This window comes from Mus caroli, chromosome 1 (assembly GCF_900094665.2).
Source record: "Mus caroli chromosome 1, CAROLI_EIJ_v1.1, whole genome shotgun sequence".
Taxonomy (NCBI): domain Eukaryota; kingdom Metazoa; phylum Chordata; class Mammalia; order Rodentia; family Muridae; genus Mus; species Mus caroli.
Genome location: NC_034570.1, coordinates 75653875 through 75676066, shown reverse-complemented (window position 1 = coordinate 75676066; position 22192 = coordinate 75653875). Strand labels below are relative to the sequence as shown.

At 43.1% G+C, this 22192-nt stretch overlaps 1 protein-coding gene across 1 annotated transcript in view; it reads left to right on the top strand.

Annotated features, from left to right (window-relative positions):
• Positions 1–22192, top strand: part of Col4a4 (collagen type IV alpha 4 chain) — a 126434-nt gene that overhangs the window by 88831 nt on the left and 15411 nt on the right. Inside the window, exons 32-42 of the mRNA XM_029475388.1 lie at positions 120–301; positions 1142–1205; positions 2314–2388; positions 6007–6114; positions 6650–6757; positions 13335–13406; positions 14683–14811; positions 14904–15017; positions 16399–16554; positions 19459–19566; positions 20597–20605. Coding sequence (XP_029331248.1) covers positions 120–301; positions 1142–1205; positions 2314–2388; positions 6007–6114; positions 6650–6757; positions 13335–13406; positions 14683–14811; positions 14904–15017; positions 16399–16554; positions 19459–19566; positions 20597–20605 — 1125 coding nt within the window. The remainder of the gene's footprint in view (positions 1–119; positions 302–1141; positions 1206–2313; positions 2389–6006; positions 6115–6649; positions 6758–13334; positions 13407–14682; positions 14812–14903; positions 15018–16398; positions 16555–19458; positions 19567–20596; positions 20606–22192) is intronic.

Genomic DNA, 22192 nt, shown 5'->3' with positions numbered 1-22192 from the left:
GTCAGCATCCCAATTTCATTGTCTTCGTCTCTTACAAGTGGAATCAAGCCATTCAATACAATCTTCACTTAGTCTTAAGATTTTGGCCGAGTGGCTTGTAACACTGCTGACCTCAACAGGTGATAAAGGAAGCCCAGGGATGCGAGGGGGAAGAGGTGATCCCGGAAGAGATGGACCACCGGGACTCCACAGAGGGCAGCCTGGGATAGATGGGCCTCCTGGGCCTCCTGGCCCCCCTGGCCTTCCAGGATCACCTGGACTGAGAGGAGTCATTGGTTTTCCAGGATTTCCAGGTGACCAGGTGAGGAGATGCTCCTGCAAGGGAGAACAAATAAACTCTGCTCTCAGGATCCCTTAAAGCATCCCTTAGAATGAGCCAGTATGTGCCCTTGTCGTTTATGGCTATTTGAAAGTAAGGTGGCATGAAGGAAGAATAGAACCTTCTGGAAGGTTATGAGATTTCTGACCAGTGTTTAGAACTGGCTGTCCTGCTGCAGAGGAGCAAGTCAGGTGATTCACCCATTCCAGCCCGCCCAGGTTTAAATAACTCACAGAATCTTTGCCTCATGACTGATGCTTTATTGGAAAAGAAAAAAAAAATCCTGAACACTGACCAGTTTCTGGTTTCTCAGCCTTCCCATCTGCTTGGGGATGTCGTATTTTTTTCCTTTAAAATACACTTGGCCTTTATAATCATGAGTAACACTCCCCTTGAGAAACCAGAAAACATAATGTAGCGACATGTATCAAACTTCTGGAAAATGTATAACATAGTTTTGGCTTTCCATCTTTTGGAATAAAATGGATCTTTAAAATTTATGATACAACACAGCTTTCAGTATTTCATTTTATATCAAGTGGTTTGCTCAAAGTGTAAATTCAAGTTGTATGGCAGTTACTCTTTGGTAATTGTGTATAAAGAAGTCTATACTTCTTGCTGGGAAGAGCATCTCTAATTCTGGAGGAGTTTTACCCACTCATAAAACATAGACACAGTTAGTATTATGCTTACAAGACACTAACAGTTTCCTTCACCGTTGCCAATTACAAACACTAACTTGGCTGCAGAAAACTGTAATGTGTTTGTGCCACGGCATGGAAAACCCAACGAGGGTCTTATTTTTGTTCCATTAATTGTTAGGGTGATCCAGGCTCTCCAGGACCCCCTGGATTCCCAGGAGATGATGGAGCAAGAGGACCTAAAGGTATGGCTTGGAAAATGTTCCCAGCTAGCAAATTCAGAGTTCCAGGAATTCTAGCGTTGAGAGTGAGTATCTTGTTAATGATAAATTGCTTCACAAATTAGAATTCAGAAGCGACTCTTAGACTCTAGGCAGTGAGACACAGAAGCTTCAGAGAGTTCTCATTTTCCACACAGGTCAAAGGTACCAGATAGGATCTGGCATACCTACACATACCATGACTTCCTCTCCACGCATGTTTCAGAAGCTGTCTATGTCGTGATCGAAGCATCTCAAATTGCAGCTGGTACAAATGACCAGACCCACATCTCTAGAGAGTGTCCCATGTTCCATAAGAACCAGTCGTTCAATTAAGGAGTTCCTATGTCTAGCTATTAGGGTTCTACTTTCTTAAAAATCTCCACCAGATGTTAACTGTTTCCTTAAGAAGTTTCCAGCCAAATGTAACTTATAATTGAATCATTTATTTTTATCCTTAGTTAAAGGTAAATTTCTTTTCTAAAGGGTCATATCATACTTTTTTTTAAACTTTGTGGGGCATACAGTCTGAGCCACAACTATTCAGCTACATCCCAATAAAACTATTTGTAAAATAGCTTTAGGCTGGCCCAATAGGCCTGTCTATCTTATATACAAAACCTTATTGCCTTGTAAACACAACTGAAATTATACTCTTAGCAAGTCAAGATCTATAAAAAAGAGGAGTTTTATTTACCGTTTTGGGCAGAAACATGCAAATAAACCAAAGTCATGATACACTAAATGACTGCACACAACCGTCAAAAGTTTAATTACCCTGGTAACCTCCACGGGCACCAGGTATAACATGGCACACTTACACACATGCGAGCAACACCCTCACCCACACAGAATAAACCATTTTTTAAAAGTCATAAATCTCATCTTTCACTTGTATTTCCATTGTCCTTCTTTGTGAATATAATTAGTTTTTAAAAAAATCTCTTTGAAAACACAAGCTAGATTATGAAGACAAATACCATGGAAGGTACTTGTATGAGACCAAATGATTTGTTTGTTTGTTTGTTTGTTTGTTTGTTTTTTCCAACCGATATGTTCTTAACTAATGCTCTTGGTATTCTGTCACTCACAGGATACAAAGGCGACCCTGCCAGTCAGTGTGGTCCACCCGGTCCAAAGGGTGAGCCAGGTAGCCCTGGATACCAAGGTATAGCTCCCAATTTTTCTTATTTTAAGAAAGAAAACCTAGTTTGAAACACAAAGTAATTACTTTTACACCTATCACTGGGAATGGTTCTATCAATATTTTCTTTACCATTTGCCTATTAAGGTGTGTACCAAAATGATTTTGGGTGGCATTGTTATAGCATCCTTCACCCAGAACGATACCCGGACCAGGCACCGGGGACTCTCAATGTATCTCTGCTCAATGTATCTCTATAATGGCCCCTGTGACCGAGGGCATTGGCACAGCAATATACACTCTTGTGCTTGTATAATGACAAAGTGAATATTCAAGCAATTAAAATTCAGATTATCTTACCATCTCTGCCATTTTAGATGGCCACGAGTTATTGAGGAACATTTCTTTCACCCATGAGTAGCAAACAGCATACTAGCAGACATGGGGAGTTCAAATTTGCACTTTTGCTTTGAACCCTGAAGAAGCATGCATCAATATTTAAAATATGCTTGCTTTTTTTTAATGGAGGGATTCTTCTGCTAGGAACATATCTGAGATGAATAACCAGGGAAGTATAAAGAGATGCACACACAGGCTATACACTGCATGGACAGCGCCGACATCTATCTACGGAGACTTGATTATGTCTACCTAATGCTCAAGTGCAGTCAGTCAGTAGGGGTAAGACTTAAACCCAGACTTGGATTGACATAGCTTTCTGATAAATTGAGATTTTGTATTTAGAATGCTATTGTCACACTTTGCTTTCTATTACTGTGACAAACACCATGACCAAAAGCAACTTGCGGAGGAAATGGTTTATTTCATCTTCTAGTTTATGGTCCATCATGAAAGGCTGTCGGGGCAGGAGCTCAGGCAGGCACCTGGAGGCAGGAACCGAAGCAAAGGCCATGGAGGAGTGCTGCTTACTGTCTTGCTTCCCATGGTTTGCTCAGCCTGCCTGCTTTCATAGACCATCTGCCCAGGGGTGACACCATGTACAGTGGTCTGGGTTCTCCCACCTCAACCATTAATCAAAAAAATGCCTCTGGCCGGGCATGGTGGCGCACGCCTTTAATCCCAGTACTTGGGAGGCAGAGGCAGATGGATCTCTGGGTTTGAGGCCAGCCTGGTCTCCATAGACATGCCCTCAGGCCAGTCTGATGAAGACTATTTGTCCACTGAAATTCCCTCTTCCCAGACTACAAAAATACGAACAACAACATCCATGCATCACCCTGAAGTTCCATTCGGCAGGAACCATGTTTTGTTTCCCCAAATAGAATGTCTAATTAGAACACCCAATGAAAGTCACTGTAAACTGAAAACTCCATACACAGCATCACAGATGACCTCACCATTGTGACGTCAGTAACAAATGTGCTCCTGCTTGTGGGTCTTTTTGTTATAAACCCCAATGATATAAACATTTCCAGGCTCAAAGTAGCACAAACTGTGGGCATTTTACATTACCTAGTATTTAAAGTTGGAAACCATAAGTCTGAGGTTGCTTTGTGCTGAGTCAAGCTTTTCCAGATATTTTTTGCCTTACCCTGTTTGATCCGGTGTCCCGTGGCCATCAGTGTTTAAACTGTTCTGGCTTCTTATTTGCCATGGCTTAAGCTTAGAGTTTCAAGAGCTGTTCTGTTATTCCTCGGCACAGAGTTTAGATGCTCTGTTTGCCTTGGCTAGGAATCCGTGCTCTGCACTTGCATGAACTCAGTGAGGATGTATAGAGAGAGCATAGCGCGTTGCCTTCCAGGATTATGTGAGCTTGAACCAGGTCAGTCTAGTTCCACCCGTCCACACCACCTCCAAGGGAAATGGGGTGAAGATTACTCCTGAAAAGGCACAACCCTAACTTTGAGGTATCATTCTGAACACCTGCTCTGGCAACTGGAGCTGCAGTGAGGTGCCGTGTGTCCCTTGCAGGAAACTGTTTGGGAGCAACCAGATAATACGGGTTGAGAAGCCAGTACATTTCATTAGTTAATAGGCACGGGCATTGGTTACTTTAGTGTTGTAATGAATGCTACTTCTCTATGGATTTGGAAATACAAAGCTCTGATTTTGTTTAAAGATTCAGCCATTGATTTCTCAGTGTAGACTATTGGTTTACTATAACTTTGAATTAAAGTCACACATGTAAGATCATATTTCTAGTAATAAAATAAATATAATTCAAAGTGTATCAGGGTTCTCTGGGGGAATAGAGTCAACAGGTTATATGTAATATAATATAATATATATAATATAATAATATTGAAAAAAAAGGATTTATTTGATTGGCTTACACTGGAGAGGCTGGGTAGACTAACAATACCTGTGTGATCTTTGAAGAGTCGGAGAACACCTTAGGTGCTCAGTTCATGAAGGCACCGAAGGCCTGCAGGATACTTGGAGAACCCCCATGATTTCCTCCTGTGCAGTCAGTTGAAGAACCAGACCTTCCCTGAGAAGGAGGACTGCTTTTCAATCAAGGCTCGATGAGTAGCTCTGCTCCCCGCTCAAACCTCCAGACTAGTGGCAAATAATCAAAAAACAAAAAACAAAAACAAAAAACAAAAAAACCCACAAGGCTACAAACCCAAAAGTCTTTAGTAAGAACATGGCTTGTTCTCAGGCTGCTGGCTGCAGTGCTGTTGGTGGGAGATGGGGGGCGCTGTTTGCAGGTATAGTACTTCCTTCCAAACACAGACGACCCATGCCAAGGACCCAGTGCTGAATGGCTTATTCTAGAAGACCTAGAGAGCAGCCAACAATTCCTTAGGAAGTCTCACTCATGAGAAATGACTGTTTGAGACTTTAATTTTTTGAAATGTTTCATTATTTTAAGAGGTACACACACCCATTAGGTACAATGTGCAACTCTTGTGTAGAATTTAGTGAGGGACAACAGGGCAGGGGTGGGACTGGAGTCAGGAGTGAGCAGATGGCTTTATGGATTGTTATTAATCTTCTTGGCTACCACGGTATATTTTTGGCCGCATGAGAAAGGTTAGTTTTCAGGCTGATGTCTTGAAGCCTTTTGAGATGGCATCCCACAATGGTTATGTTTTACTTTAAAATCTTCTGGCATTAAAATAAATACATTAAGATAAACCCAAACATCACACTATTTACCAAGAAACTCTGCTCCTGGGAAATTTTTCCTAAGGAAATAGTTCAAAAGGAGAGAGTGTGGCTAATGATCTACAAAGTGGGGAGGGAGAGGGGGGAGTGGACATGATCAATACATACATGAATGACATTATCAAAGAATAAATAAAAGATTTGCATAGATATCATTATGCATAACAACAAAAAGAATTACAAGCACTTTACGGATTCCCCCTACTACTGAGTATGGGGAAATTAGATTGACTAATTAAAGTAAGCTTGATTAAAAAGCTACAATCTAAAAAGATGAACCACTGAAAACTTGAAAACTGTTTGTGATACAATAACAGTTTTAAAAACAGAGAATTTGGTCATCAAAATTTTCTCAATCGTGTCTTTCTTACCGATCGAACACAGTGTAAATATGAAACCAATAAAAACACCCCCACACAACAGGTAATGAGGCTGAGGTTGACTTTTTTGAGAGTCACTGTTTCAAAGAGCAATGTACAACGAATTGAATTTTGGCCCTTCCTTCTTTAGGACATACTGGAGCCCCTGGAGAGAAAGGCTTTCCTGGAGACGAAGGACCCCGAGGACCACCAGGCAGACCTGGACAGCCTGGCTCTTTGGGACCACCAGGGTGTCCAGGTACCTTGCCAGAAAGTGTTGAAAATCCCTGAGTATTCATGTGACTTGGTGTACCAGAAAGAGCCACTCTTCAAATAGAGCCCCTTTGCGTCTCCTTCACCCCAAATGCAGCCCAACTTCACAGCGTTATAAGACTTTAGTTCAAGCAGCATTGGCAAAGTGCCAGCTCTGCGCAGGCAGTTCCACTGATAGCCTGTCATTTTTTCTGTCTCCCATCCCTAAAGCAATGTCACATATACAGCTCATGGTTTTAAATGATCCTTTTCCTTTGGGGGGGGGGGTGCGGAGCGGAGGGGAGTGATGGGGGGAAGACAGGGCAGGCGCTGGCAAATTAGAATCATGATTGGCAACTTCAATTGTTTCTAAGTGTATCCTTTTGAAATTTAAGTGTTTGTTTCCTTAGGGTTAAAAATATCTAGAAAGAAAAAGTAATGCAACGGTGTCCCTGGTTACTCATGAATTAAGAACATAGATGACTTTACCAGGGAACAGTTATTCCCGTGTCACTGTCTGAAAATTTCTCTCTTGTCCCCAGGTGACCCAGGGATGCCCGGACTCAAGGGACATCCAGGAGAAGTGGGAGACCCTGGACCAAGAGGTTATGCGGGAGATTTTGGGAGGCCAGGTCCCGCTGGAGTGAAAGGTTAGTAGGGAAACGTTCTAACCCTCTAGAAAGGTCCAGCACACTTGGGGCAAAATTGCAGTTCCTTTCTTGGATTTGTGGCTCTGCTGGATCAGGCCTGGCTCTCAACATTACTATCAGCAGCTCCCTCTGACCACCCCCTCCCCACCAGGGCTTCAGGTCACACCCATCTTTGCTTGCCTTCCCTTGAGGAAGGCCCAGGATCTTGTGTTTCCATGCTATTTCCTCTGAGGGCGTATTGTTTGTGTCTGTCATGATGGTCTCTCATCAGCCCATATGCCTCCACTGATTATCAAGCTCCATTTATGCCCTAGCTTCTGTTGGGTTAAGTGTTGGGTATCATTTTTAAGAAAATGTATATGATTCCAGTCTTCATGAGCTATTTCATAAGAAAGACAGGCGTGGCCTCGGACACAATAGTACATGGAGTCAGCTTCTGGATGCTTAATGCCTTACATGTAAATTATATTTTCACAAATAAACCCTAGGGGGACACGATCCATATCTGAACCATAGCATCAGGGCTGGCAGGCATTTGAACCCTGAGAACTGGCAAGGAGGGCATCAGGGAGTGATCCCCATAAATGAAACTTCAGAATTAAAGCATGCTTGCCTGTATCATATTACTATAAATAATTTTATAATAGATAGATAGATGATAGATCGAGAGACAGACAGATTAAAAAAAGAGAAAACAAAACATCTTTAAAGTCAGCCTTGAATCATGCGGGTAAGTGACTCGAGGGACAAAGCAGAGCTGTTGCGTGATGGAGAGAGAGAGGGAGACATTGCAGAGGCCCTGGAGTCTCTCATCCAGATGTGATAAGGGCATCCAGTCACCCAAGGCAAGCAGCCTAGCACTCAGGTTGCCAGGGAAAGCTTAACTCGCTGAAACAGCTCTACCATCACTCAACTCCTTAGACACCAGCTGCAATTAAAAACTTGGAATCACACCAATGCCCATTTCTTGAGTTCCAAGGTACTATAAACACTGTCTGCCCACCACACTTACGGAGTATATAGATCACCTCTGTTTGCATGTATATAATATCAAAACACCATTTTTTAACCTAGCTAGTCCATGATATGAAATAAATGCCCAACAACAGCAAAATGTTTTCAGCATTGTGGGTATCGATTAAGATAATGTTTAGAAATAGGAGAACAGTGAACTGCGGATAGACACAGAAGAAAGTGACAGACTTTAAAGTATCTGTATACATCAATGTATGTGTACTGATTGTGGTAAGGGGTAGGAAGATATGAAGGCTTTCCAGAGAAAGTACCTGCTTAGATTATCTGCACTGTCTTTGCTAGACATGGAAACACTTGCCGTGGTTGTCTGCCGGTTTTGGCTTTTAGAGGCAATCGTGGTCTGATTGTTGGTCCGGATAGGCTATAACAAGGTGCACCCCAGAGTGCTTACTCTTAACAAATATTCATTTCCCTGTGTTCTTTTGTCTCCCCCTCCCGTTGGTCCATTTCTCCTGTTCTAGATAAGTGCTTTTTCTTTGTGCTCTCACATAACACCTACACAGGACTTTCATACAAACAGAATGGGACTTTTTGAAAAGCAAAGCCTTTCAATAATGCACTTGGTAGCAGCTGATACACAATAAGTACTTTGGTTGATGAATAAGTAGTTATGTAGTTATGAAGTCAGGGGGTCAAACAGCAGGCAAGAGGCCACACTTTCTTTGTCTCTCTCCTGACAAGTTAGCTTCATATCCCCTTTCCCTTCTTTAGCCCCAGCCGTCTCCAGGTCATTGGCACACACACACACACACACACACACACACACACACACACACACACACACACAATGTTATTAAAATCAAAGTACTTCTTGGGAGAACTAGAAACCATGTCTGGAATTAAACATTTTATTGTTTTGAAAAAAATCCAGATTCATTTTTTCCCTCAGCCCTCCTGCTTTTCCCATCTTAGCTTTTCAAGACTCCTAGCCTTTCAACAGGCCATGGGTCTGTGTGCATCCCTCCGAGCAATGCTGAAGAAAGGAGCACTCTTCCTTTGGAAGTTTCCAGCACACTGGAGCATTTACTGGCAACGAAGTAACCTGATGGGAGTTATCGTTAGAACAAATGGTCTCTTGATACTTTCTCCATAGTAATGTGAAAACCAGGCGACCCATGATGGAGTTAAAGTTTCACACAGCACGATGATACTGTTGTGCTGAGATTTTCCTCTGGCGGTTGTGGACATTTCCTGCCTCTGGCAACCCCTCAGCCGTCCTGGCCTTCTCTTTGACTTCAACATTCTTCCAGTCTGGAAGGATTTGGGAGGAATCCAAAAGAAAACATCTGACATTGTTAAGGGCTTTCTCTTCACAGTCTTCCAATTCCACACAACAGGGACATTTCCGAGTGCCTGCAGGTGGTTGTAATATATTCTTCCTTTTCCCTTTGAACATTTATCAAATAGCCTCACAATGACATTGCTTTAAAAAAATCCTCATAGATGTGATAATAAAATCACTTTAAAAGTAATTGCTAATTGCCTCCTAATGTATGCACTGAAACTGTTAAGTTTTCTGAGAGGTATTGGAAGGGAACAGATCAAAGGGCATTTCACTCGCTAGACACACCCTTGCTGCAATGCTCCTTTGCTACCACTGGGGGACGCTGTTTCACTGCAGACGGCACAGCAAACAGTCCAGCCAAATGTAAAAAAAAAAAAAAACCAAACAGTGGGATACAGTCTTAAAACTCAAAACATCTCATGATAAAACCATTGTTGCGGTTTATCATGCCGATGTAAAAATGAAGCCTGATCCAGCAGAAACACTTTGAACTGAGAAACTAAATATTTGAAATATGTACCGAGTAAGGTAGGGAAACCAACTTTCTTGTTTGAACAAACCAGCTGCTGGACTCAGATGTGTTTGCTCTGCTCATACTGACCCGATGGAGTTTTGAGTCCTGCTTGGGTCTCAAAAGGAAAGCCCCCAGTTTCTAGTTGTACATCCACATAAGATGAGAATGACAGAAATCTACTGAGAATCCCCTGCTTTATGTGTGTGACAATCTACTGTAGAAGGGGTATCTGGGCCAATGGCAAGTGAAATCGTTCACTTTTGTGTCTCTGTGGGGGGCGGGGGTAAGTGTGTGCACACGTGTTCATGTGTGTACTCGTCCATCTGTGGGCCTGTGGGTGCCTGTGTAGGTCAAAGGTCAATCAATGCCGGCTCCCTTTCTCAATTGCTTTCCACCATGTTTGGGTTTTGGTTTTTTTGAAATAGGATCTTTTACTCTCAATTGATGTTCTTCTTCATTGGTGATTTTAATTTGTGTCAGGTTGACAAAAAACAAAAAACAAAACAAAACAAAAAAACCAAAAACCCCAAAACCATAACCAGACACTTATTGGAACTGGAGATCCCTAGTTGGGTTAGAATAGTTGGGGTTACATATACGCACGGAGTTCTTTTTTCAGTGTGAATGCTGGAGAGACTGAAATGCAAGCCCTCATCCGTGTATGGGGAACAGTGTCTGAAACATCTTCCCAGCCCTGCTAGTTTACTTTTGAAAGGTACTTAGCGATGTCTTCTATGAGGAAGGAAATGCCTTCTGTCACAGAGCTATGACAATCAGAGCAGCATCACCCCCAGTTTCTGTAACTAAATTATTCTCCTGTCTCCCAGCACTTAGCATGCTGGATGTCATTGCCTCTTTGTCTTGTCAGGTCAGGGATTATGTCTTTCTTGTTTCCCATTGTCTCTTCAGGGCCTGTCTTGGGATACACTCCCCAGGGGTGGAGCTCTATGCATTGGGAAGCCATATTTATCCTTTCAATAGGTATTTGTTTATTTGCTAAGGAAAAAAAAATGTTTCTAGTTTAACTCTTATTTTGGAATCTTTTGTTGATAAGAGTTCTCAAGGGTTTTTTCAACCTTTGCCTGGAGTTGTGAAGATTTCACTTCTCCGTCGACTTTAAAGTCAGGGTGGCCAGCTGCTTCATTTTGCGTGGGACTCTCTCAGGATGTGGAAACTCTAGCGCTAAAGGTTCCAGTCCAACACGGACAGACTGGTCACCCTATAAAAATGTAAATCTGACCAGTATCCTGGGTGTACAGAGTAGCCTTTTTCTAGCTTTAGAACAAAGCCATAACCTGAGGGTGGGAAATGTGTCACCAAGAGTGGGCTATCTGACACAGTGTGCTAGGGTGGAGATTAGAGTCACTGACCAGAGGAAGAACAAGCATACTGACCCCTGAGTGCAGCCGGGTGCAGCCTTAAATGATGGTTGTTAAACAGAAGGACTATCAGAGAGGTGAATAAAAATTCCTCATTACCCAGGAATGTGCTTTGTTAGCCTAATTGCCCTTCATCTGTACTGTATATATTTTATGCATGAACAACTTCCTGATTTAGAGATGGGATTGATAAAAGCTTTCAGTAAAGGGGGAAAATTATGCTTAAAACCCTGCCCAGATGTAGCTGCATTCAATTTAGAAAGATAACATTGGGTCACATAAGGGTCGGCCAGTTCAACAATGGCAAGGGGCTGGGCTATGACAGCCCAGGATCTGGATGTGTTGATGTGACAATGGAGAGTTGGCAGAGGCTAGGGCAGCCCTTCTTTAGCCAAGTCCCCAGGCCATCAATCTTGGTGGCCAACGCTGGAGATCAAAACATGTAGAAACAGCAACGTGGTCTCGAAAAATTTATTATCATTTTAGATAGATTGCAATAAATATCCAGATTTGGCAGAGGAAGGAGGCCGTTGTGTTCTTTTGGTGCAAACTTGAAATACTGGCTCATAAAATAGGAAAGAAGATTGGAAACAAACCTAGCCAGGACTGCGAAAAGTGGTTAGAAAATAAAAGATTTGGGGAAAATAAGGACACACTCCTACCGCACCCCCTTTTTCCGTGCAAGAAAATATGGCTCATTTGAATGGATCTAAATTTGAGATCTTAAAAGGAGGATAACAGTTGTCTATTTCAAGTACTGCTGATAAACAGATTGGAGCCAGCAACCGTGCCATCCTCCAATAAGGACTCTCCATGTGAATCTGCTTTACCGAACAAAGAGCAATTAGCATTCAAGTTATTTCCCTATAGGTAGATGTCTCTAACGTCTCTGAATCATACTTGTCCCATAAATGTATTAGAGGAAAATGTGGCATGCAAGCAGAAGCTGTAGTGCATTCTTTAGCTTTCGCCCCATCTCTCAAGCCCCTGCTGTCCTTTCTTCATTCTCTGTAATTCACTCCTTGAGTTGACAAGCATTTGTTCAATGCTTGTAAGGCATCCGTAGGAACTATGTTGGGGAACTAGTGTGGGGATAGCAAGACTAGGAAGGCCCGGTCCTACACTCTGATTTCCCCTCAATCCAGGGAGGCAGCTGCCCAAAGACACAACCATTGCACAGCCAGATATAGGCAACCTATCCAGAGAGCCCATGGAGGCCCTGTGGGCACCTCAGGAGCCACTTTCTGTGTTTGGTCACATGGGTGTGTTGTCACCGAGTGCTAATCTGAGTGATGGTGCGCTGTGTGGAGAAGAGCTTAGTTCTGTGTGAGAAAGAACAGTTACTAGGGAGGGGAGAGTCATTGGGTTTGGCCAAAGGCTGTGATAAGCTTCCTTCTTAGAATCACACAGTGGGACAAGACACATGGGACCATATGTGGCTAGGCTCTGCACCCATGAGGGGACCCTATGATACTTGTTACCTGCTTGTTTCTCTCCTCTCTGCTCCTTCACTTCTGCCCCCCTCAACTTAGTGCTAGCCAGTTAGGAAACTCTCATTTGAAAAAGTTAAGCATAACCCAACATCTACTGATGGAAAGCCCAAAGGAACAGTTCATACCAGATATGTTTGATGACAATGTAAGTGATTGGCTGCTTAGAGAACTCTAGGATGCCTTTGGTTAGTCCAATCCCACATGCACTGACACCAGTGGAGGCACGAGGTCTGGTTTTCAGATTCTGGGTTGGAATTCAGAGATCACCAGAGAGCTGGTGCCTTTGCTGTAAGAAGGTATCAAGGGCTGCTCTGCAGAGAAACAGCTACATCTGAGCTTGACCCACACATCTGTTTTTTCAGCAGCGCATGCTTAACACAAAAGCATACAAGCACATGGTAGTCCCACACACCACAGCAGGAATCATCTTGTTGTTTTGCTTCGTTACCACGACTACATCTGGAAGGAGTTAGGACCAGCACACCCTGGATGGAAAGGGAAGATTCAAACTGGGAAGCAGAAAGCATTCGCTTTACTGTTATCCATCCTCTATCCTTGTCCAAAGAGATTGTATCCTCATCAAATCAAAGGTCACTCCTTGCATGCAAATATGGCAACTCTAGACTCTCTTCCATCATGAGATAGTTACAAATCAAGTTAAGTCTTCTTGTCAGAACCTCTTCACCAAATGAATGTGCTGAAAATCTCTCAGGCTGGGTTCTGGCCCCTTGGGGGTGGCCTCCAGACAGAGATCTGTTAACCTTCCCTACCTTGACTCATTCTCCCATGGCCTAGGCATGGGATGGTAGCCAGAGTAGGAACCAAGAGCTGGTCTAACCTTTGTGACGCAGAAACGTGTGTTGTGTTTCAGGGCCTCCCGGGTCTCCTGGTCTGAATGGCTTACACGGTCTGAAGGGTGAGAAAGGAACAAAAGGCACCTCAGGTAAGACAGGCAATTGATGATCAACTCTGATTAATGGGACTCGATAAGGTGGGGGCTCTTCCTAGTGTTTCTTAACATCTTGAGAACTGGGGGTGAATCCAAAGGAATCGCAGAGGATAGAGACAATGATGGAGCTACTTCTAGTTCCGTGAGTGATTTATATAAAAAGGACACTTAAGAAAACTTGACACAAACGAGTGGCAGTTTCTTTTTATTGTTTAGGTCTGTCAACTAACTACTCTGACTTCTTGCTCAAATGGGACCAGATTTCAAGATGTAAAAAACAATCTTGCTCTTTTTAAAAAATGTGTATTGCTTTGTTTTAAGTATACCAATGGTTTGTCCAACCAAGATAATCTAATTAACAGTGCTGACATTCCTGTACCTGTGACTGTCAAGAAAAATTACTTGAATTATTTCCCACTAGTTTTTTTTTTTTAAAGATTTCATACATGTAAGCACACGTACTAGACATGGACAGAACCATTGGCTTCTCCTTATATCTGGAGCTAAAGGCCATTATTTCTGAGTGCACAACATGGCTCTTAGGATTGAGACTTGGGTTCTCTGGAAGAGGGGCAAGTGTTCTTCACTGACTAATTATCTCTCCAGCTTCCAACCTGCCGTTATTTTTGATATCACAGAACAACTGTGTTTTAGCTTGCCCTTTTAAAAAATGTCTATTGTATTATTGTCTCAAGGAAATAACCTATAGTCAGACATAGTGGCTAAACCCAAACTGTATAAACTTGAATAACTGCTAGAAAAGGGATTTTACAGCTAGGTATGATGCTACTGTCAGAGACAGATGGAATTGTTAAGAATTTGGGGTGTTCAAAAAAGGAACTTAGGCCACCTAAAATTTGTTTGGTGGCCCTTTCAATGAGACTGATTAAATATGTAAGTGACCCTTCCAAGAAACCAAAGATAGTCTCTCCTCTTTCAGTGGGAAGCTCCTGAGAACAGGAGTTCTTATGGTAGACCTGCTTCACTCAGATTTCTAGGCCATCTATTCACAGTTCTTAACGGTCATCTCCTTAGTTTTTGCTTTGTGAAACTGTCCCTAAACTAATGTTTCTTAAAAATCTGTGATGTCATTAATTAAAAGAGGGGGGGGGGGTGGTTCAAGAGGAATCATCAGAGCCAGAGTTTGCTCTCTGCACCTTCTCTGTGTCACCTTCTCTGACACACTCCCGCTAGGGGCTGGGTCCTTTTAGGCTCTGTGACAGTTATAAACAAGGAGTAGACACAATGTTGATGCTGTTTTCTCATTAAGGTTTGCTCGAAATGGGTCCACCTGGGCCAATGGGGATGCCTGGGCAAAAAGGAGAGAAAGGAGACCCTGGGAGTCCAGGGATTTCTCCTCCAGGTCTTCCTGGAGAAAAGGGCTTCCCAGGACCCCCAGGTAAGAAGCAGCATGCTTTGATATTTACTCAAGAACTATTTTTGAACATTTTAGATGTGGTGGGGCTAACATATGAACACACATTTCCACAGGAAGACCAGGACCACCTGGTCCCGCAGGTGCCCCAGGAAGAGCTGCTAAAGGTGACATTCCTGATCCAGGTCCACCTGGAGACTGGGGACCTCCTGGCCCCGATGGCCCAAGAGGTATGATGACATTGTGATTGAGGGTGACAGTGGTCTCTTCCTTAGAAATTACCAGCTAGATATGACTCTAGTATCTCACAGAGAAGCCCCAAAGCAGCATCTCTACCAACTTAGAAGATGGACAAGTGAGATGCACCTGTGTGGGCAGTATAGGTAGCAGTATCTCCCAGGACCAGGAAGAGTAGAGCATATCCCCTGACTCTTCTATGTCAATTGTATCAGACTCCTGCTGTCCAGGTACCAACAGAGGTGCAACAAGCATTTCTGATTGCCAGATTGACACTGCCTGTCACAAGGGCCCACCAGGAAAGAGATGTGTTCTCCTTGTTATCTAGCACCTATCCACGGGTTCAGAGGGGCAGGACCCATGCCTATCATGTACACAGGAAGTCTGCACATGCTCCATCAGCAGCGCATGGTGCCTCTCTCATTGCTTCACATGGATGGATTCTGGCAGGGCAAGCTTCTAGAAATTATAAACAGCTTTTTAAAAAAGAAAGCGATGACAGACTAGGTTGATCTAAGAGTCAGGGGAAGAGCAAGGGTTAGTGATGGATTCTGCCTTGCTGATAGCCACTAGGTGCATTCACATTGCTCATACAGTTCTTACATGGAAAGACAGACCTACCTTTTTTTATTCACTTTAGTAAGGTGGGATTGTATATTGAAAATAAAAGCGATAAAAACTGTGCTAGGAAGTATAGATGTGTACTCCTATGTATAGATATTTGTTTTAAAATAAGATTGTGATTTGGAGTCCACATTCCTTGCTTATTAGCTACATTTTATTAAAATTTTATTCACCCATCTACCCACCCATTTATTCATCTAAGCTTCAGCCTACGTACTCATCTATTCATTCAACCATATATTTATCCACCCACCCATTTATCTATCCATCCAACTATCCACTCACTCACCCAAGCACTCCTACACTCACTCATCCATACACATACCCACCCATCTATCCGTCCATTTAACCACTCATTCACACACCCTCCCTCCCACCCATCCATCTACTTTCATTCATCCACCCACCCACTTACCCATCCATCCATCCATCCATCCATCCATCCATCCATCCATCCATCCATGCATCCATGCATCCATCCAACCTGATAAAACAATGGGGCTATTGCAGATACAACCCATTACCTGTTACTTCCCAAATGGTTCAGAAGGAAAAGAGGTTTATTATTAGTCTATTTAGTTCAACTTTTCTCAGCTTGGATCCTGTAGCTTCTTGGGGAAAGCAATATAGTGATTTGCAAACAAGGGATGTAGAGAATCGCTGACTTTCTTTCCCCAAAAAGCTAGCAAACCACCAGTATTCATTCACCTTCGTCTTTGACTGAAAGCTTTTGCCTCCTCTCTGTGTCAGGAGTACCTGGGCCTCCGGGTTCCCCTGGGAATGTTGACCTTCTGAAAGGGGATCCAGGTGACTGTGGTTTGCCAGGACCACCTGGCTCCCGAGGCCCACCAGGCCCTCCAGGGTGTCAGGGTCCCCCAGGATGTGATGGCAAAGATGGCCAGAAAGGTATGAATGTTGGTGAAATTTTTTTCCCCTGTGGTATGTGTAGACTTTCCTTACCTTAATTTAAAGGTCTGGGGTACTGTCTTCCTTCCAATAATGCCACTCCTATTTCTTGTAGAAATGATGATGCTATTTCTAAAATGTCTTGGTTTCCTCTAAAAAGTCATCAGGTTCGAATAAAACTTGAAAGAAGGGCACACAGGGGCCCGACCTGGCAGTGTGCCCTGTGTTTGATGTCCAGTGTGTCGCAGACTGAATGGCAGTATTCTTGTAATTCCAGCACTTGAGAGGCAGCACCAGGAGGATCTGCGGCTCATGCTACCTATTGACTAGAGAGTGAGTGTGAGGCCAGCCTAGGGTGCACGAGACCTGTGTTGAGTAAATAACAAGTTGGAAATGAAAGAGGATGGCGCTTCTGCACCAGAACTGAGCAATAGAAGTATAAGGAGCCTCACAGGAGTGAATTAAAAACTGCAGAAACCACATTGAAGAAGGGAAACTAGCCAGGCACAGTGACTCCTATGCATAATCCCAAGGCATGAGAATTGCCCTGAGTCCAAGACCAGCTTGGATTGCATAGCACAAACCAGGACAGCCTGAATGATAAAGCAGGGGCCTGGCTCAAAGAGACTCACTCCCCATAATTCTTTTTTAAAAACACAAACAAGTGGAATTAGCCTTTATTCAAGAAAACGTGTTTAAATATTGTTGTTTTAAATAGATAAGGAGCACAAAATCACCAAGGAGACATTGCCGTTCAGTCTTCCAAACCCAGTACCTCTCCCCAGCCCCCCCCCCCACACACACACCGTGTCTGCCACTGGAACTCAGCGCATGTTTTAGACTTATTACAGCCCAGCCCAGCCCAGTGTGCTCACTAGACATTTGTAGCCTGGAAAGAACAGGTGCTTCCCGCAACATTTTTGTTGAAAAGGAACTAGTGGGTAGCTTTTTTCAACTTCCTTATTTATAAGAAAGAGGTCTGGGTTTTAAAATCCCACTCTGAAAAAAAAATTTTTCATCTTATTTTAATTAGATATTGTCTTTATTTCAAATGTTATCCCCTTTCCTCATTTCTCCTCCGAAAACCCCTCTATCCCATCCTCCTTCCCCCTACTCCCCAACCCACCTGTTCCCACTTCCCTGTCCTGGCATTCCACTACACTGGGGCATCAAGCCTTCACAGGAACAAGGGCCTCTCCTCCCATTGATGACCGACAAGGCCATCCTCTGCTACATATCTAGCTGGAGCCATGGGTTCCTCCATGTGAACTCTTTGCTTGGTGGTTTAGTCCCTGGGAGCTCTGGGGGTATTAGTTGGTTCATATTGTTGTTCCTCCTCTGGGACAATTCACAGACCATATGAAGCTCAAAAAGAAGGAAGACCAAAGTGTGGATACTTCAGTCCTTCTTAGAAGGGGGAACAAAGTACCCATGGGAGGAGATACAGAGACAAAGTGTGGAGCAGAGACTGAAGGAAAGGCCATTTAGAGACTGCTCCACCTGGGGATCCATCCCATATACAGTTACCAAACTCAGAAACTATTGTAGATGCCAACCAGTGCTTGCTGACAGGAGCCTGATATAGTTGTCTCCTGAGAGGCTCTGCCAGTGCCTGACAATAATAGAAGTAGATGCTCACAGCCAACCAATGAACTGAGCACAGGGTCCCCAATGGAGGAACTAGAGAAAGGACCTAAGGAGCTGAAATTTCCAAAAGAAGCCTAGAAATCAGAACCTTGCTTTACCCCCAAACCCAGTATGAGACACAGCAAAAAAAAAAAAAAAAAAAAAAAAAAAAAAAAAAAGAAAAAAAATTAAGCAGAGGGGAAGCCAGACTTATCCTGAGGCTGCGGTAGTCACAGTGCAAAGGCTATCTGTGGGATTGTGAAGTGCATGCCTATGAACAGCAAGCAGCAACCACTTTATCTCTATAAAATCTCTATAAAGTCAGCTATAAAATCTCTATAGAATCTATAAAGTCAGCCGTGATGCTGAAACTTACATCTGCAAGCCTGTGGGCCTCTGCTCATTGAATATCAGAATCAGTCAGACATGCCATCAAAAGCAGAAAGGACACTGAGACAGCTAGAGCATGCATGCTTACCTGAACGTAAGCTTCAGATCTGGGGAAATAGCATGCCAGCTTCGTGCTGACGACCTAGCCCAGGACAGAGGCAAGATTAGAAACTCTGGTACATAAGACTGGTGAGATGGTTCGGTGGCTGCCAAAGCACTGGCTGTACAAGTGTGAGGAACTCAGCTTAATCCCTGGAAATAGAGAACTGACTTCACCAAAGTATTCTATAACCTCCGCACATGCACTGTGGCATGCACATGTACCCCACCCCCTCACACACACACACTTGTGATAATTTTTTAAGATTAAAATACTAGTGAAACCACTATCTATGCTTCCTGCTTTACTCCGTTCTAGGAGGCACACCAGCCAGCCCATGGCTTCCTATAACAAGGGTAGGGAGTTCTACTAATATGTATTGGGAACCTACTGGAGGTTAGAGGGTACCATCTACATGGGCCAGCAAGGGAAGGACGGTGGGCATGACTCTAAGATATTGAAGGTGGCAATGGGGGGGTCCCCAGCTCTGCAGACATCTTACCTCCAGGTACCTCTTCTTCCTTTCTAGTTCTAGTCCTTTGCTGTCTCCAGAGAAGGTTCAGGATACAGGGCTTTTTATTTTCATATAGTTTGGGTTTTATAGCCCTTCTCATTGACCATCCAGGTTCTTTTGCAGAGGGAGTTCTCAGCCTTCCAAAGGGAGGCAGAGTTCCTCCCTCACACCTGCTCTGCCCTGCTGTTTCTTGGAGCAGAACTCTACAGATACCCAACTAGTTATAGTGACTGTAACACTTCCTTCTGTTCCATCATCTTTATCTTTCCTTTAGGACCAATGGGACTTCCAGGGTTGCCAGGGCCACCTGGTCTTCCTGGGGCACCTGGCGAGAAGGGATTACCTGGCCCTCCAGGCAGAAAAGGGCCAGTAGGTCCTCCAGGTAAGCTCTTGGTGACCATCAGCTCCTACGGCATGTCCACACAGCCCCTCATCTTAGCAGTTACTGTGAGGGTCAGCCTTCATTCAGAAATGCTGCATACTTGTGATTTGCGCCCTTCCATTACAAAGAGTGTATTTGTTTCAGATTGCCTCATCAAATCTCAGGTCTGAAAAAAAGATCAAAACAAATACATTTAAGAATTAATAGCTGATGTTGAATATATTATTTATAAAGGAAGAAATATTTGTGTGTTTTTCACTCATGAGACAGAAGAGGATTAAATTGCTGTTAGGATTTTATGTGTACTTCTTGTCCCTAAATCTCCACAGACATCTTGTCTAATTTCTGAAAAGTATATTAGTTCCTTCAGGAAGAGAGGCCATTTAAACTAATTATTTAGCCAAAATTTTTTTAAACAGTAAGACTGAATCAGGAAGAGAAAGAACAAACGGACATATGTGGACGTCATCTTTTTAAAAACCCCAAAACAGTAGCATAGATATTCAGCAGCAATTCAAATTGTTTTGCAACATTTGTGGTACCATAATCTAAAGGACAAACATAGCACACGCCTTCATTAGGGGTCACAGCACAGTAGAGAGAGGGTCGCTATTTGGATTCTTCTTGCTTCCTTTCTGTGGCTATAACCTATCAAACATGACAGATGAATACAGAATTTTCAGGAGACTTTAAGTGCCACAATTCCTATACGCACTCACTCAGGACAAATGCACCATGCAAAAATCAACTAGAATTGTCTGTTTCTCAAGAGACTTTCCTTTCAAGCCCTTGGAAGGGTGAGAACTCCATTAGTACAGAATCATAGCTGCTCCCGTCAATCAGTCAATCACAATGATGCAAACGCCTTATGTAAATACATCCGCACTCTCTTTGTCACCGATGGCCCTCACACTATTATTTATGTTCTCAGCCATTGCTTTCCCCTTTGTCTCACTCACAAATTTAAATTTTCTTTCCACCACGTGAAAAATCATCGCCTGGTTTTGCATCTCGCGTGGCACCTCTCCAGGCTGCAGAGGTAAGAGTTACTGTGAAATGGATAATCCCCCACCCCACCCCCACTCTACTTGCCTGTCTTTCCTGCACTTACCCTCCCCACTGTGTTTGTGACTTAAGCTGCTGCATATTTTTATAAATGGGGCTTCTGGGGTCATCGAAGGTTTTAATGTCTTGGCTTCTTCACTGCAGCTATAGTAGGTAACCTCCTATTAGTGTCCTGGTGATGACCCTCATTACAGGTTGTCAGGGTGAGGTAGGCATTCAGCCTACGGAATTTTAGTCCAGGCAGTAAAGTGTAAGTGCTGTTGTTACTAGATGCCACAGCACATGACAGTGTAGCTTCTTTTTAGGGTCCCCACAAGGTAAACATACATGACATCTCCAAAAAGAGCAACGCCAACGGACCTCAACAATGAGCCCTTCCTTACACCTATAAAAGACATAAGTGCATTTTCAAGAAACAAATTTATTTGTGCGTTAAAAATAAAATATTTACATAATACTCTAGCATGCAAAAGCAATGTGTGATTTCGTATTAAAAAATGTTCCCCAAAGGGTAAAGGCAGGCATGTGTGGTAGTTCCTATTGGCAATCCCAGCTTTGGAAACTGAGGTAAGAAAGTTTGCCATAGGCTAGCCTGGGCTGTCAACTGAGGTGATTTCTCAAAGATCCACCAGAAGCTAAGCAGACTGCTGAGAGGGGTCATTAGCTAAGACACTGGCTGTGGTCCAAAGGACCAGGGTTTGATTCCCAGTCCCCACAAGGCAACTCACAATTTTCCAGTTCCAAGGAATATGACACCCTTTCTGATCTTCACAGGCACTAGGCATACACATGATAACCAGACATACATGCCATCAAACACACCCATACACATAAAATTAAAAGAAAATCTAAATCTACCCCACCCCAAAAAAGAAAACAGAAATTACAAAGACACATGTTTCTTTCTTTCTAGGTATCTGTTATTACACTAAAGAAATTTGCCCTGAAAACAGATCCATATATTGCTTTTAGGGAATTTAGAAGAGATATTTTTATGCCTTTTCTTTCAGCTTCTGCATTATTAAAATGTAAAGGAAAACAGAATGAAAACCAAAGTTGGCTGTTTCTGCATTTTCTGTGTGATAAGTTGAAATTCACAATCCTTAGCTAAAGTCCACCAAAAACGGGTGAGGTGTCTCACCTCTGTAACCCTAGCACTTGGTGGACCGAGGCAGGAAGGTTCTTTGACAGAAATTGTCATGGGCTATGTAGTTTTAGTGAGATGCTACCTCAAAAAGCCAAAACAACTAAAACAAACAATAAACCAACATAAATAAACAAAGAAACTAACTAACTAACTAAGCTCGCCCAATTTGCCCTCTTGAAAAAGCCCAGCTTATCCTGGGAAAATAGGAGAGATCCCCGTGCATCCTTCAATAGCTTGTGGCAAAGTCAAGTTTTTTTTTTAATTTTTAATATTTTTATTACATATTTTCCTCAGTTACATTTCCAATGCTATCCCAAAAGTCCCCCATTGCGCCCCCCACTTCCCTACCCACCCATTCCCATTCTTTTGGCCCTGGCATTCCCCTATATTGGGGCATATAAAGTTTGCAAGTCC